Genomic DNA, 12905 nt, shown 5'->3' with positions numbered 1-12905 from the left:
TTAGGGTGAGAAAAGGTTTTAATTTGGTGGTTAAAGGTCACTGCGGCCTTGAACAAATGGCACTGAAACCGTGATGAAATTCCACTCAAATGCTAAATAACAGGATAAAATGAGAACGTCATTACATTCTATTGAAAAGTGTTGCAAAGACAGTCTCCACTACACATAGTGTGAATCGTCATGGATGAGATAATTTATGTAAAGTAGATTTTTTTTCCCCTAATTTCCATTCATTTCTATATAAAGTATAGACCATTGTGTATTGGAGAAAACAGGTAGTCTACGGTCACACGTGTGGTTTTTTAACAAAATACACAGGAACAAATTATGCAATAATTATATCAGGAATATAAAATTAAAGTTAAGAAAAAAGTAACATAGTCATCCATCTTTAAAAGCAGCAGCGAGTGAGACTGACTTGAGAGGCCACTCAGTACCTTTACTCTGTAACTTTCTCAGAAATGTGACGGCAATCGATGAACGTGCTGCATTTATTTCCCCGGAGAGTATTCACCCAGAGGTTACACAACCAAGCATCAGTCACAGCGGAAACCGCTCGTTTCTGAATCAAGGTGTCTTGTGTGAATCCCCAGCGACGCCCCGATGAACTCTTTGCAGAGTTTGTGCCGCAGACCCAACCGGTCCTATCCTAATGTGTGTATTCATACAGTAATAATACACAGCGCTGCGGTACAAATCAGAGATGACGCATGTTGTTGGTTTATAAAACACATTTTACTGCTCGAAGGAAAATCTGATTTAAGTTTCAGTCCGTGGAAACTGAAGGGGATAATCCGTTAAAATAGGTGAAAAAGTTTTTTTTTAATAACCAGCAGTTCCTTGGCAAAGCTGACACTTGGTATTAATAACATCTGACATCCTCATATGGCACACGTATAACCGAGTCGATCATTTTCTTGCTCTTCTGAACACAAACACCTGATTTAGGGCGAGCACGTGGCGCTTTGAGCTCGATCCCTGTCTTCATTAAGATGACTCACATCAGTCACAGCAGCCAGGTCGGAGACGGGCTGACGTCCTCCTTCGTGTGACACTTTGTCAAAGCGGCGATGGGAAAACAAATATGTACAAACAAATATGAAAAATGAATCTGACGCCAGGGATCCACCTGCTGTCAAAAAAGTTTCACGTGTCCCTGACTTCGGACCATAAATCACGGCGGTTACACACGATAAAAGCACATCGACACAATATATTAGCTCTCAAATAAATATCCCTGTTTATGCTAAGGCTACTTTTAAATAGTCATATTTCATAAGACGCTGACAGGCACTTAAAAAGGCAATCACGAATACACATGTGACAAAAGGAGCCACGCAGATACACATAAATGAGAAACGTCTCATAAATATTAAAATTTCAGAGAGGACTCCTCTTCTCTGAGGCTGAAGCTTCACTTTTCTACAGCGATGATTTGTTAACGTCAGCCTTCTTCAGGCTTCCTGAGAGTGAGACTCTGGCCTTTTGTTTCCATTTTAATTCTCATTGTTACACATTCCTATTGTATACAAGTTGGTGAATTAGTTTTAGTGCATCAGCAGCTGCTAAACGATGGGTGAAGTCTTTTTTTTTTTATTTCCTTTTGAATAATATTCTTCCTCGTCACAATGGAATGATTGCCGCTAGACGTGTCATCTGGAAATAACACGTTTCCACAGAACAGAGCTGAATGGGGCGCTCACGTGTACGAATTACGTCATCGACCTCTGCGTCTTACTCATCTGCGCTATGCAGCTCGGGCTGAGCTTGGTCAAGCAGGAGCTCAGGTTGAGGCTCGTCTTGACCCGCTTCTCCCTCTGGCGCCTGTTGCAGAACCAGACTCTGACCACCTCCTTCTCCAGGTGGAGGCCCTTGGCTATGCGGGCTATTTCCTGAGAGGACGGCTTGTTCTTCTCCACGAAGCTGTGCTCCAGGGCCTCCTTGGCTCCGAGGCTGCAGCGAGAAACGAGAGGCGGAGGAGAACAGGAAAAGCCGATCAGGCTAAAACCTTAATGGGAGGGGATGTTGAGTAAGTTTCATCTCTGCGGTACGCACCTGATGGTTGTTCGCCTTTTCCTCTTCCGCTCGTTCATTCCTAGTTTGTCATTGTACAAGGCTGCGGGAGAGTCAGAGAATGCGCTACAGTAATGGCATAAGAAAACTTTGTTCAAGCGTCAGGTGAAGAGCATGAATTCTAGTTTCTGATAGCCTGACCTTCTGTCCTTTTGGCCAGCTGTGATGTCCCAATGATTTTTATTTTTCAAAAAATGTCGGTGCCAAATTTATTTATTTTTTTATACTGTCAAAATGCTCTAACAAAATATTTCCAAGGTCTTCTAGATTCCTACCCTGTGACTGAAGTTCTTTGGGGCTATCAGGACCTAGCATTAAGGTATCACTACCGCTTAATCGGGAAAAAAGAGAAAAGTTTGTCCTTCCTGGGCTACTGTACTGCAGTCCCTCCTCCGGACCGTGTGTAATGAGCGGCCTTGTGATTGGTCCACCAGCGATAGGGGCGGGGCCTACTGTGTACGGGAGGCTTGGATTGACAGGTCTCGGCTAGCTTGGCGCTCTGTGTGAAACTGATGTTGAGGCAGCTCCTGTATCGCTGGATGAGTGAAGTGCTGACTGAAAGATAAAGTTTTCTGCCTCCATTTATCCCTTTACTAAAATGTGTTGGTTTCATGTTAATGTGTATTTAAAGAAATTTAACCCTCCCCTGCAGTACCGCAGCGCATCCCCTAGGGGTCGCAGAGCCCCTGCTGAAGACCCATTGTTTATTCTTTATCACGATCCCCATTAGTTTCCACAGAGTGGTTGCTAGTCTGCCTGGGGTCCACGCAACAAATTCAACAACCAAAACAGACAAAGGTTAAAATTGTACTATGTAACTAAAACAGAACAAATAAGTGAAGTCACTCTGCAGTACGATGTGTACAGAGCACGAATGATCTAAATCTATACTGTGTTGCCTCTTCAGACTTTTAAAAGTAAAATGAAATAGTCTCCTTTTCAGGTGGATGTATGCAACATGCGTCACAAGTGGATTTAGGTTGATCTGAGAAGGTTTGAAAAGAACCATCATCCTTGAGCGTGCTCTGCATACACTATCATCCCACTACATAGAATGTGCTGGTGTTGCCCTACTGAGATCAGATACGTGAAGATCTCAAAAGGGCGTCGGTGGAGTGGATGCGTGTGACTCACCACCTGCCAGCTCAGCCTCGTCAAGCCATTTAGCCAGGATGGCCTTGAGTTTGCAGGCGTTCTTGAAGCTCAGCTGCAGATTTTCAAAGCGGCAGATGGTTGTCTGGCTGAACTCTGAGCCGTGCACCGCAGCAAGAGCCTCGCCTACATTAGTCTGAGTGTAGCCTGGAGGTCAAAAAGCGGGCAGAAATAGAAATGCTTTATGGAACGCGCGCGGACGGAGAAGTGAGGTGGGTGGATGCACGAGGACGCGGACGCGGCGCGGCACCGGACGGCGCCGCCTGCCGCGCCAAGTCACGACGCTCACCGAGCTTGATCCTCCGTATCTTGAAGTCGTTTGCGAACATCTCCAGCTCCCGTATCTGGGGGGAGTCCATGGCGGGAGCGTCCTCCGGGTCCCGCATGCTCTTCCTCTGGGGGTCGGTTTTCATCTCTCCGCCGGGGCCCCCGGGGGCCTCGTCGGTTGAGAGGAGGGCCGAGGGCAGCGAGGAGAAACTGTGGCTCAGTGCGCAGGAACCGCTGCTCAGACCATGATCTGGAAACTTGTACAAGCAAGTAGTGAGCGACCCTGAGGAAGAAAAAGACACAGAGATGATAGTTGGAAAGGTTCCGAAAGCCACTGTTCTCACATGTATCCTTAGTTTCTTTATTTCGACACAAGAAATGTTTCGTAACCACCCGCCCTGGGAGCTACTGGAGACTAGAACTACTGGAACCTGAAGGCTAATGTGTCTTCTCGCTTTTCCTCGTTTTAGAAGCCAGTCCTTTCAGCTTCCTGCTCCGCTCCGTTCTCCGCCCTCCTCTCCGTCTCGCTCTTGTTTTTTCCTTCTTTATCTTTTAACCCTGCAGCTCTGGCCATGTTTCTGCCACTTGATCCCTGCTCATCTTTTGGACTAGTCTCCTCCACATCCGTTCCTTATCACATTCCTGATCCTTGTTTCTGTCTTTACAGTGATCCATGTTGTGTCCTAGGCTACCCTAAACGCGGCCTAACACGGTTCTGTCTCTTTCATTCCCCTCTTTCGTCCTTGAGCGACCTCTCCTGTCATCGCTTTCGACTCTCATCTCCGCCTTCTGACCTGTCCACTCTCTTCTCGACGTTCACCGCTTTCGTCTTTCCTCGCTGCAGGTTTTGGGACGAGCTACCCACAGCTCAGAACGTTCCCCCTTAGCATGCGGCCTCCTATTACAACGCAAGAGGTTCTGGGCTTTTTTTCCACCCCCAACCCTGCTCACACTATCAACTAATGAGGTTCGGTCCACACACGCACACACACAAAAAGACTAAGCTGGCTTGTTTGACCATTTCTCAAAAGTACGCTGAGAAGTGTGGGAGGGGAAGGCATCATTACAGCGACAGAAGAGCGTTGCGTAAGAACGCCGCAGAGGACGTGAGAGAAAGCTGAATGGGAGGACTTTCATGAGCTGCTGCCTTTGAGAACGTGCATACGGACAAAGCACAAGAACAACGGAGCGAGGGAATGCAAATACAACAGCAAATGCAAGCAACAACAAACGTTTAGACACTGACTCTATATTTGCACACGTACAAGGAGTTTGTTCTTTCAATCCATTTGTCCACACGGAGTAGTGAGCACCTTGGGAAGTAGGATTGCGAGGCAAGGCACGTCACCCATGGATTTGAACCAGTGACCTTGCAGTTGGTGCTTCTCTAACCCCCTTAGTCAAAGCAGTCTTCTTAATTTGCTTGTGTATTGACTTTTGATTTCTAAAGTTATAGTGCTTTGAGCTCTTCTGGCCACCACGTCCACTGCTGCCGCCTTTCATTCATCTGAGCTATACCCACAGTGCCGCTTAAAGGAAACACAGCAGACTTGTGTTCTGTCCCAGGAAAGTAACAAAAAGTAAATAAGTAACATAAAAGTAAGAAAGTGGCAGCTTCCCCGTCTTTCTGAAATTCAGGATTAAAACGTAGTCATGTCCTTCCCCTCCATTTGGTTGTTTCCCAAGTGCAGCACTTAAACAGAGACAAACTTCTCACAGGTTCATATCGGATAAAATCTCATTTCAGGAGTTCCTCACTCCGGTGATGTGATAACGCCCGAGTCACTTCCATTTCCTGATAAAAAACAGTCTGTGAAAAGTGGGTATGCGACATGAGTGCTCAGATAATTTGAATATCTTTTCAGGGGCTCAGTGAATAAGCTCCTAAGTCCTCGGTCTTAACACATACATCTCAGTGTATACATATCACTTAACAAACACTTTTTCCTTTTCACGAAATCCTCTCATCCTTGCCTTTCGCCCTTTTCAAGCGCTTGAAAGCGCACTGCTCGTGTAACGTGCCGCGGGCCGTGGCTGCATTTTCGAGATTATTAGTTCCACAGATGTCTGTGAAGTGGTTTGAAGGAGCAGATACTGTGGCTCTTGTTCCTAGTCACTAACAAGAGATTAATGACAATTCACTGCCCCGTGGTCGGGTGACGAATTTTAATTGGTGCCGTCCTGTGTGAGTCACCGCTCTGCACAGCTGCAGCGGGAAAAGACCACAGACGGGTCCACTCTGATATTTGCCGTGTGGACTGTACGCTTTTAATATCGTCAATAATGAAAGATATTTATAAGTAACAACACAACACTCCCCTCTTGTGTTAGTGGCTTTGCAGTGCAAACAGTATTATACTGTGGAAGGAAGCAGACATTAGATAATAATAATCCCTTGTTTAGTCCCAGCTTTTTTTTTTTTTTATCTCTGACCCTTTAATGTACTTCCTCCCTTCATGAAAGGTATAATTAATTAATAATTAATATATATTCTACTTTTGTTAAAATGAACATTTTAGAGCTTTAGTAGATTAGATATAGATGATGTTGACACAGAAGCTCATCCAATCAACATTCATTGTTCACAGTTCTTCACTGTTTGACAAGACCTGTTTAATGTACTGCTCGGAGCTGACCCCTTTGTTTAGTTCAGCTCATCCCGAAAGGATGGGCGTAGTTAATTTCATAATCACATGATGCACCACATCTTTTCTGACGGCCTGAGATGAAGCATTAGGTACAAAAGCTTCTACAGAACGATGGTTAAACCATTTTGCGGCTATAGGACACACTGACAGTAACACAGGTGAAACGTCTCACAGGCGTATGAAATGCCTGGCTTTGTAAAAGGGGAAAAGAGGAAGCTGTCACTGACTCGGAGCATTGTTCGGTTGGATCTACATACCAGCTGGAGAGCAATGTGGCAGATCTGACACCGAACTGCATGCCCCAGTGATTTCCGGCTCTGCTGGGAGTGGGGTGTTGGAGTTCCTGGCTCCGTCTTAAAATTGCTTCTCAAGGCTACAGGTGTAACATGTGTCTGCGCATGCAGCGATAGCCTTAAGCGTTCAAAGCCGTTTGTGGAGCGCTCACCTGGCTGATGTTTCTGGAATTACAATCGCCACACTACAATCAACACAAGCAAAGCCTCATTGCAATGTGCGCGGTATATCTTCACCCTATGGCTGTTTGCTATTAGCGAGCTCTCTTTACCCCCGAGAACGACTACGGTTCTTGGACGATTCTGCTGGACGCATTCTGTGCTGGCGAAACAGAGAAGACCTTTCCTCGTCTTGCTCCCCGGGGAGCTTCCACACAGCTACGCTGCGCTGAACACAGCGGCAGCCCAATTCATAACACACACAAGCCTTTGTGTACAAGGGCATGGACCTTCCAGGTGCTATACATGCACACCATCCAAACAGTGATGTCATTTCTCCAGCCTAGCCATCTAAATCCAAAGCAGTGACTTGTTATTAGGATTAAAAGTGGCCCAGCAAACAGCAACCTGATTACACATTAGTCAGCATTAGTTTTGAGCTGTAGTATTACTTCTTCTGATCTTTTCTGGACTCAAACCAACTGCGTTCTGTTTAACGGTGGCCGGTACTGTCCAGGGCATCAGTGTGCTGCTGTCATTCAAGCAAACCTTCTGCAGCGGAAAATTACGAATGAGGACAAAGAGAGACCATCTGTGATTAACTGCAGACTTCATCATTCTTACAGTTCCCTTACATTTGTTAATATAGCAGGAAATGATTTAGAGCAGCCCTAAACGCGAAAAGTTAATTTTGTTTCGGTGACCTCAGCCCTCATAATCGGAGTTCTGTTTAATATTAATCCCGTTCCTGCTCTTTCATCTCAACCACTCCTCTTGCCGGCTGCTGCCGAACACTTTAAACGTGTCTCATTTAGTGATTCCTCAGCTGTGATTTCTCACATTAGCTCCGCCGCGTACACACTTCACATGCCTCCCACTGTATTACTTTTATAGAGCGCTTTGTCAATCTTCTAAGTGCCCGCGCTCCGAGGCAAAACAATATCCCTTTGTCTTTAACACTTTCCATCCTACACACCTTTTCTCATATTTTTTCTTTTTTTCTCTCTTTTCTTTCCTCAGATTGTAGAGAAAAGATTCACGCTGCTCTCAGACAAGCGGACTGACAGTTATATCTGTGAACTCCCTAGCCTGCAATTTGACGACTTAGCGGTGGAGAAACCGAGATTATTAAAATGACCAAATACCTCCCGGTGTTGAGAAGAGTGGGCACCTGTTTAATTCCGCACTAATTTGTTTCAGCACTCCCCTTGAGAAATCTTATTAGCACAGTTACTGGGCTACTTTTGAAAAGTGTTGACTGTAAAGAGGAACTATTTTATCTCGTAATGCAAATTAGTCTGTGGGGCCTGGGTGCCTTTTAGGACATACTTTTCTAACCAAACAATTGATTCTTCATTTTATATTACTGGATTCAAAGTAACCGGAATGCAGGACGTACTATTTGATGGTGAAGTCTATATGTTGGACACAAAAATTGTTGACACTACAAGATAATATGACGGGTCTTGAGCTGGTACATGATGGAAAATTTGGCAAGGCATGTTAGAGTAAATATGAAATGTCTATAAAATGATAAAATTAGTCAATGGAAGTCCTTTTTAGGGGTATGAAATCAACCTATTTGGAATTTTGTCTATCAAGCAATTTTTGTTGTATATGAAGTTGCAGGAGTTGTACCATTCCTATTAACAGCGTTGCGGCGGAAACTAGCAAGTGGTCTTTGACAGCACTATTTAGCAAGTGCGCCAAAGAGGTAAGGCGAGGTAATCTAGGTTGAAATTGATTTTAACAGGTGGCAGATTAAAAAATTAAACGGAAAATAAACACATTTTCTGCTCCATTTAGAGAGGTTTGACTGCGGGCCAGGAGTGTGTGTGTGTGTGTGTGTGTGTTTGTGTTTGTGTGTGTGTGCATCAGATCTTTACCTTGCAATGGGTTTGCACCACTCACCATGTTGGGGTGAGGGACGCCACACGTCTGGAGGATACGAGTCTGGGAAATGCTGGCAGAGAGCATCTCCTGTGCTGCAGAGGGAGAGATTCACTGTTAAAACTGTTCTAATTGGGACAAATAATTACAGCCATTACTTCATCATCAATATTGCAACAATCAGCACTGGGTTTCAGCGTGACTCTTCAGAAAGACATCTGACTGGCCTGCCTTAGACCATAACCAGAGTCATGACACTTTGTTAACCTGTCTTCAGAAGCACATCAGCGTTTTCTGCCAGCTTAATGGGTGACATTGCGTTCAGTATGCAGACAGTGAGCAGGTGATGCGCACTAATGATTGAAACTAAATAATTTAAGCGACCACCTCGGGCCAACCTTTACTGACTTGATTTCAGTGCTTCCGAGAGCAGGTGTAGTTCACGTCGAATCGTGGTTGTCTACAGCATGCTATCAAATCGTGACTCACCTAAGTTTCATTTTTCATTGTCGGTGCTGTAATTGCTGCTAACATTTTCTTTAGTAACAATTAGAATAATTTAGTTCTGTTTATCATCTAGTCTAGAGAATAACAATAGATCCCAGACATATACAGACATTAAATAAGAGAAACATACAGTCATTCTGTCATCTGTGATCTTGATTTTGACGATCAACAGCTGACCAACAACGTCACGGATTCTTCCACCACCACCTCCACTCACCTGCCATCATGCCGTAAGTGGCCTGCTGGTTGCTGTAGTGGCAGGGGGTGACTGGATAATGCAAGCTCGGGGGGCCGTTGCCGAGAGCGTTTCCGAGGGATGAGGTGGAAAGGTGCATGTGGGAGCGCTTGGAGGTCTGACCCAGGGACAGCCCAGACGATACTGATGGAGACAAACGGGGTTTACAATCTGAGAAATAGTCAAAACTGTTACAAACTCTTGCATAAGCTGAGTGACAAACGTGCTCCCAAACCTCATCACTGAAAACCTCTGTTTACTTTTCAGGTGAGAAATATTGTATAAATTGTTCTGGTTGCTTTAAGTCCGTCTGATATGAGACCTTCCACATTTCTTAAGGCTGCTGTGAAAGGAGCCTGTGAGCAGCACAGATGCACCAGCAAACCAAAGCGCATGCTTTCACGATCACTCCTCGTACTATTTCACATTCCATTGTGACTCCTCTCCTTGTTAGCGTGCAGGTAAATAATTCAAACCGTCCCCCTGCTAATTGCATAATTATTCATGTATTCATCTCGTTATGCAGTTTTGCTGCGAGCACTAATAATTGCTTACTGGTATTGTTAAGATGCGCTCTCAGTTGGTACAGTGGCGCAATGTGCCAAAAGGACTCAACACTAAAAGGCCACTGAGCCAGTCTTAATCAAGAAAATGTAATTCTGATGACACTCCAACTGAAATTGCGAATTTGATGCACTCCCTAGAAGAGAAGCCAAGTCAAAATGTAGCCACGGCCTTAAAGCAAGTGAAAAACTATTTTACAGGGAAAGTTTATTCTGCTGCTATTTAACTGCACTGTTCTGCATGATCTGATCCTGTCTATTCTGAGCTATAACAATCAGCAGCCACTAGAACCCCGCAGGAAGTTTTCTCCACAATGCTCCATCATGACAAAGACCTTGGGGAGTTTGTAGTACTGATGACATATCCTCAAAGCAATTATCCACTGAGTGGAGACAGCTGGGCCAAACTAGCTGATTAGATCCATTTACATAATTTGGATTGTATTTGAACAAATGTATTTTTTATTTTTTTATTTTTTTCATTTCAATTCATCCTCCCGGTTGCCCAACTGTGCCTTGATGAGAATGCATCAGGGCTGTGAAACCGAGCACGTCTGGGTCAATTGTGAGTCTATAGGGGGCTAACTTGAAGCCCTGCATGTGCGTGCGCAGTCACAATGCTAAGTAAATCTCTTCCAGAATACATTAATGCACGATTTGTCACTGCAGGAAACAGCACAATGCCAACATCTTGTGCTGCGCGCTGAAGGAATCTTTCAAGGCCGGCCTTCCTGCGGCTCGGATTTAGCTTCACGACGTTGCGTGGATTATGGTTCATGTCAATAAGACACCGTGAGATTTTACTTTCCGCTTGCTTTGCAGAACAGCCATCGCTGAAACGCAATCAAGAAGAGAATTACTTTAACAAGGCAGTAGAGCGTTTTTTTTTTTTTTACCTGAGGAGACCATGCCGTGAGCGTGGGAGCTGGTTGGCAGGCAGTCGCTGCTGGAGCCATGGTGCATGAGGATCGGCAAGGGGGAGTCTCCAGTCAGTTGGGTGAACGAGTCGGCACTGAATGCTTGGCATGCCATGTTTGTCCGGCCTCTCTCCGATGCCTCTGATGTGGTTCCTTAGCACGTTTCTTGTCTCCTCTTTACCTTCTCTTGCTTCATTTGGTCTCGTCCCCCATTGTCGCTTTGCTTTTGTCTGCTCCCCGTGCCTTGGTCTCACTTTGTGTTTCCCTTTATCTCTCGTCTTCCTTGGCCTTTTCTCGTTCTGCCTTGTGGTTTCCTTGTTGCGTCTATTCTTCTTTCAGCCCGAGCATCCCCTGCTTGTCTTGCCCTTTTTTTTTCCCCCTCCCTGGCTCAGTCGAGCATATGTCTCCCTTCGGTTTCTCGAGAATGTTCAGGTAGAAAACTGTGATAAGTTTTTTTTTTTCAAAAAGAAATGGTTGTCAGCACTTCAGCCAGAACTCTTCACAGTTTTAGGCTCAACTCTACCCCTCAGCCAAGACTCTTTCAAATAGCTCGGTTAAAGTTAGAATCACTGCTGAAATGTGTTTCTACAGCTACGGTTTTCTCTCATTAAGGCCTCTGCGATGCATCCCCGTCTTTTTTTCTTCTTTTCTTTTTTTTATCACTGTTATAGATGCAGTCAAGCCAGCGTCTGACATACCCTCAGCATTTTTCTGCCCCTGTCTACTGCAGGTATTTATATCCCACCCACCTACAACTAACCACCCCCCCTTGACCCCCCCTTCTCCACCTACCTACCAATTCCATGTCAGTGCTGTAATTGCTTGTGTTTGTACTTACCTGTGTTCTTCTCATCCCGTTTCCAAATCCAGGATTAGGGAACAGAGCGGCTGAGAAACCCGATCCGGACCCCGTCTTCTCCCTCGCTCTCGCTCTCATGTCTCTTCCTGTGATTACAGGGTTGTGTGGAGGCAATGGGAAAGAAAAGTAAACAGTTTAAACCCTTCTTTAAAATAACAAACACTTTTGCTGACAGCACATAACACGGTTCGGCATGAAGCATCGCTGCAAATTGCCTCAAACCAATCGTGTTTTTTGTTTATACCAGTGCAGCTCCCGCTAATTCTTGGCAAAACAAAAGTTGTTTTAGCACAAGCACTGGTTTGTCTTCAGCTGTAAATTCGATGTTTCTTCGGGACAGGGGGGCTTGACCCGGAGGTCAGGAGCACTGCTGCTGCCGCTGATCTCTCAGAGCCAGAAAACTCACACAGGATTACCGCAGAGTGAGCGGAAGAAAAGGCCGCCATTGTTTCAGTATGGTGTCCACGTTGCGTCAGATGGAAGTGCTCCAGGTAAAGACAACGGGCCTCATCGGGACGGAGAAAGATTAATCTGGAGAGCGTGGCCACCATGTGCACTCTGTTGTGTCTGCTTGTGTTTATCCTCAGCTCCGCTTCACTATTGTTGATGTGGTTGGGCAGCAGGTGGGACGTAGCTCGTGGGTGGCAGGCACGATTCAACTCGCTTAAGCGCAGTGTAAATTTGAACTGGATGCACTTAGTGATTTTGACGACATCTTCCCTCATTCTTGCAGTCATGGGGTAAAGAAATGCCTGTTAATGCTGATTCACATGTTGCATTTATTCCACTTAAAATGAAAACCAAACGGCAGTCACCCCCTCCCCTTCAATATGCGACCTTAACAGAAACAAACCCGATCTCTGCAGTTTCATTAAACATAACACAATGCTAGTGAGCACTGGTGATGGACGAAACGGCCAGGCAAACTGAAACACAACTTTAACAGGCTCATTTCACCCGCTCAGGTTTGTAATAAACAGAGCCGCAATAATACGAAGACAACCCGAATGTAACGCTGCGTGACAAGAGGCGAGAATCTCACCAGCAACAGTGTCCTCCTTAAAATACCCTCTTGTCGTCTTTCGCTTCAGACTCCCACTCAGGCTGGAGACCATCTTTCCAGCTGGTGAGTGCGGGGCTATTTTTGCACGCAGAGATCAGACCACCTCTGTATGAATCTGTATAAAATAAATAAATAAATAAAAACTCACAAATCTATTTATGCTGTCCATAAAGAAATATTAGTTTCAAAATATACCCCTAAATTTACCGTACCGATCAGACATATACATAGACAGATCGCTGCGATTTTGTCTGTTCGTTATAACTCTATTGGCTTGCA

At 45.2% G+C, this 12905-nt stretch overlaps 1 protein-coding gene across 1 annotated transcript; it reads right to left on the bottom strand.

Annotated features, from left to right (window-relative positions):
* Positions 1 to 26: 26 nt before the first annotated feature.
* Positions 27 to 11435, bottom strand: pou1f1 (POU class 1 homeobox 1). The gene is made up of 7 exons (XM_047600888.1): positions 10684 to 11435; positions 9207 to 9368; positions 8479 to 8577; positions 3515 to 3775; positions 3208 to 3372; positions 2056 to 2116; positions 27 to 1953 (listed from the first exon to the last, which is right to left on the bottom strand). Exons 1-7 carry the CDS (start codon positions 10817 to 10819, stop codon positions 1713 to 1715), a joined length of 1125 nt encoding a protein of 374 aa, XP_047456844.1. The 5' UTR covers positions 10820 to 11435; the 3' UTR covers positions 27 to 1712.
* Positions 11436 to 12905: the final 1470 nt, after the last annotated feature.

This window comes from Mugil cephalus, chromosome 12 (genome assembly GCF_022458985.1).
Source record: "Mugil cephalus isolate CIBA_MC_2020 chromosome 12, CIBA_Mcephalus_1.1, whole genome shotgun sequence".
NCBI lineage: Eukaryota > Metazoa > Chordata > Actinopteri > Mugiliformes > Mugilidae > Mugil > Mugil cephalus.
This window is presented reverse-complemented; position numbering and strand designations above follow the sequence as displayed.

Bases quoted from the DNA above. Each gene is read 5' to 3' on its own strand.
- pou1f1 (XM_047600888.1), bottom strand. From the start codon at position 10,819: ATGGCATGCCAAGCATTCAGTGCCGACTCGTTCACCCAACTGACTGGA. The intron at 3,776-8,478 runs GTAAAGATCTGA...TTTCTTCCTCAG, and splicing joins TGGTGCAAACCCATTGCAAG to GGTCGCTCACTACTTGCTTG. The intron at 2,117-3,207 runs GTGAGTCACACG...ACTCTCCCGCAG, and splicing joins CGAGGCTGAGCTGGCAGGTG to CCTTGTACAATGACAAACTA.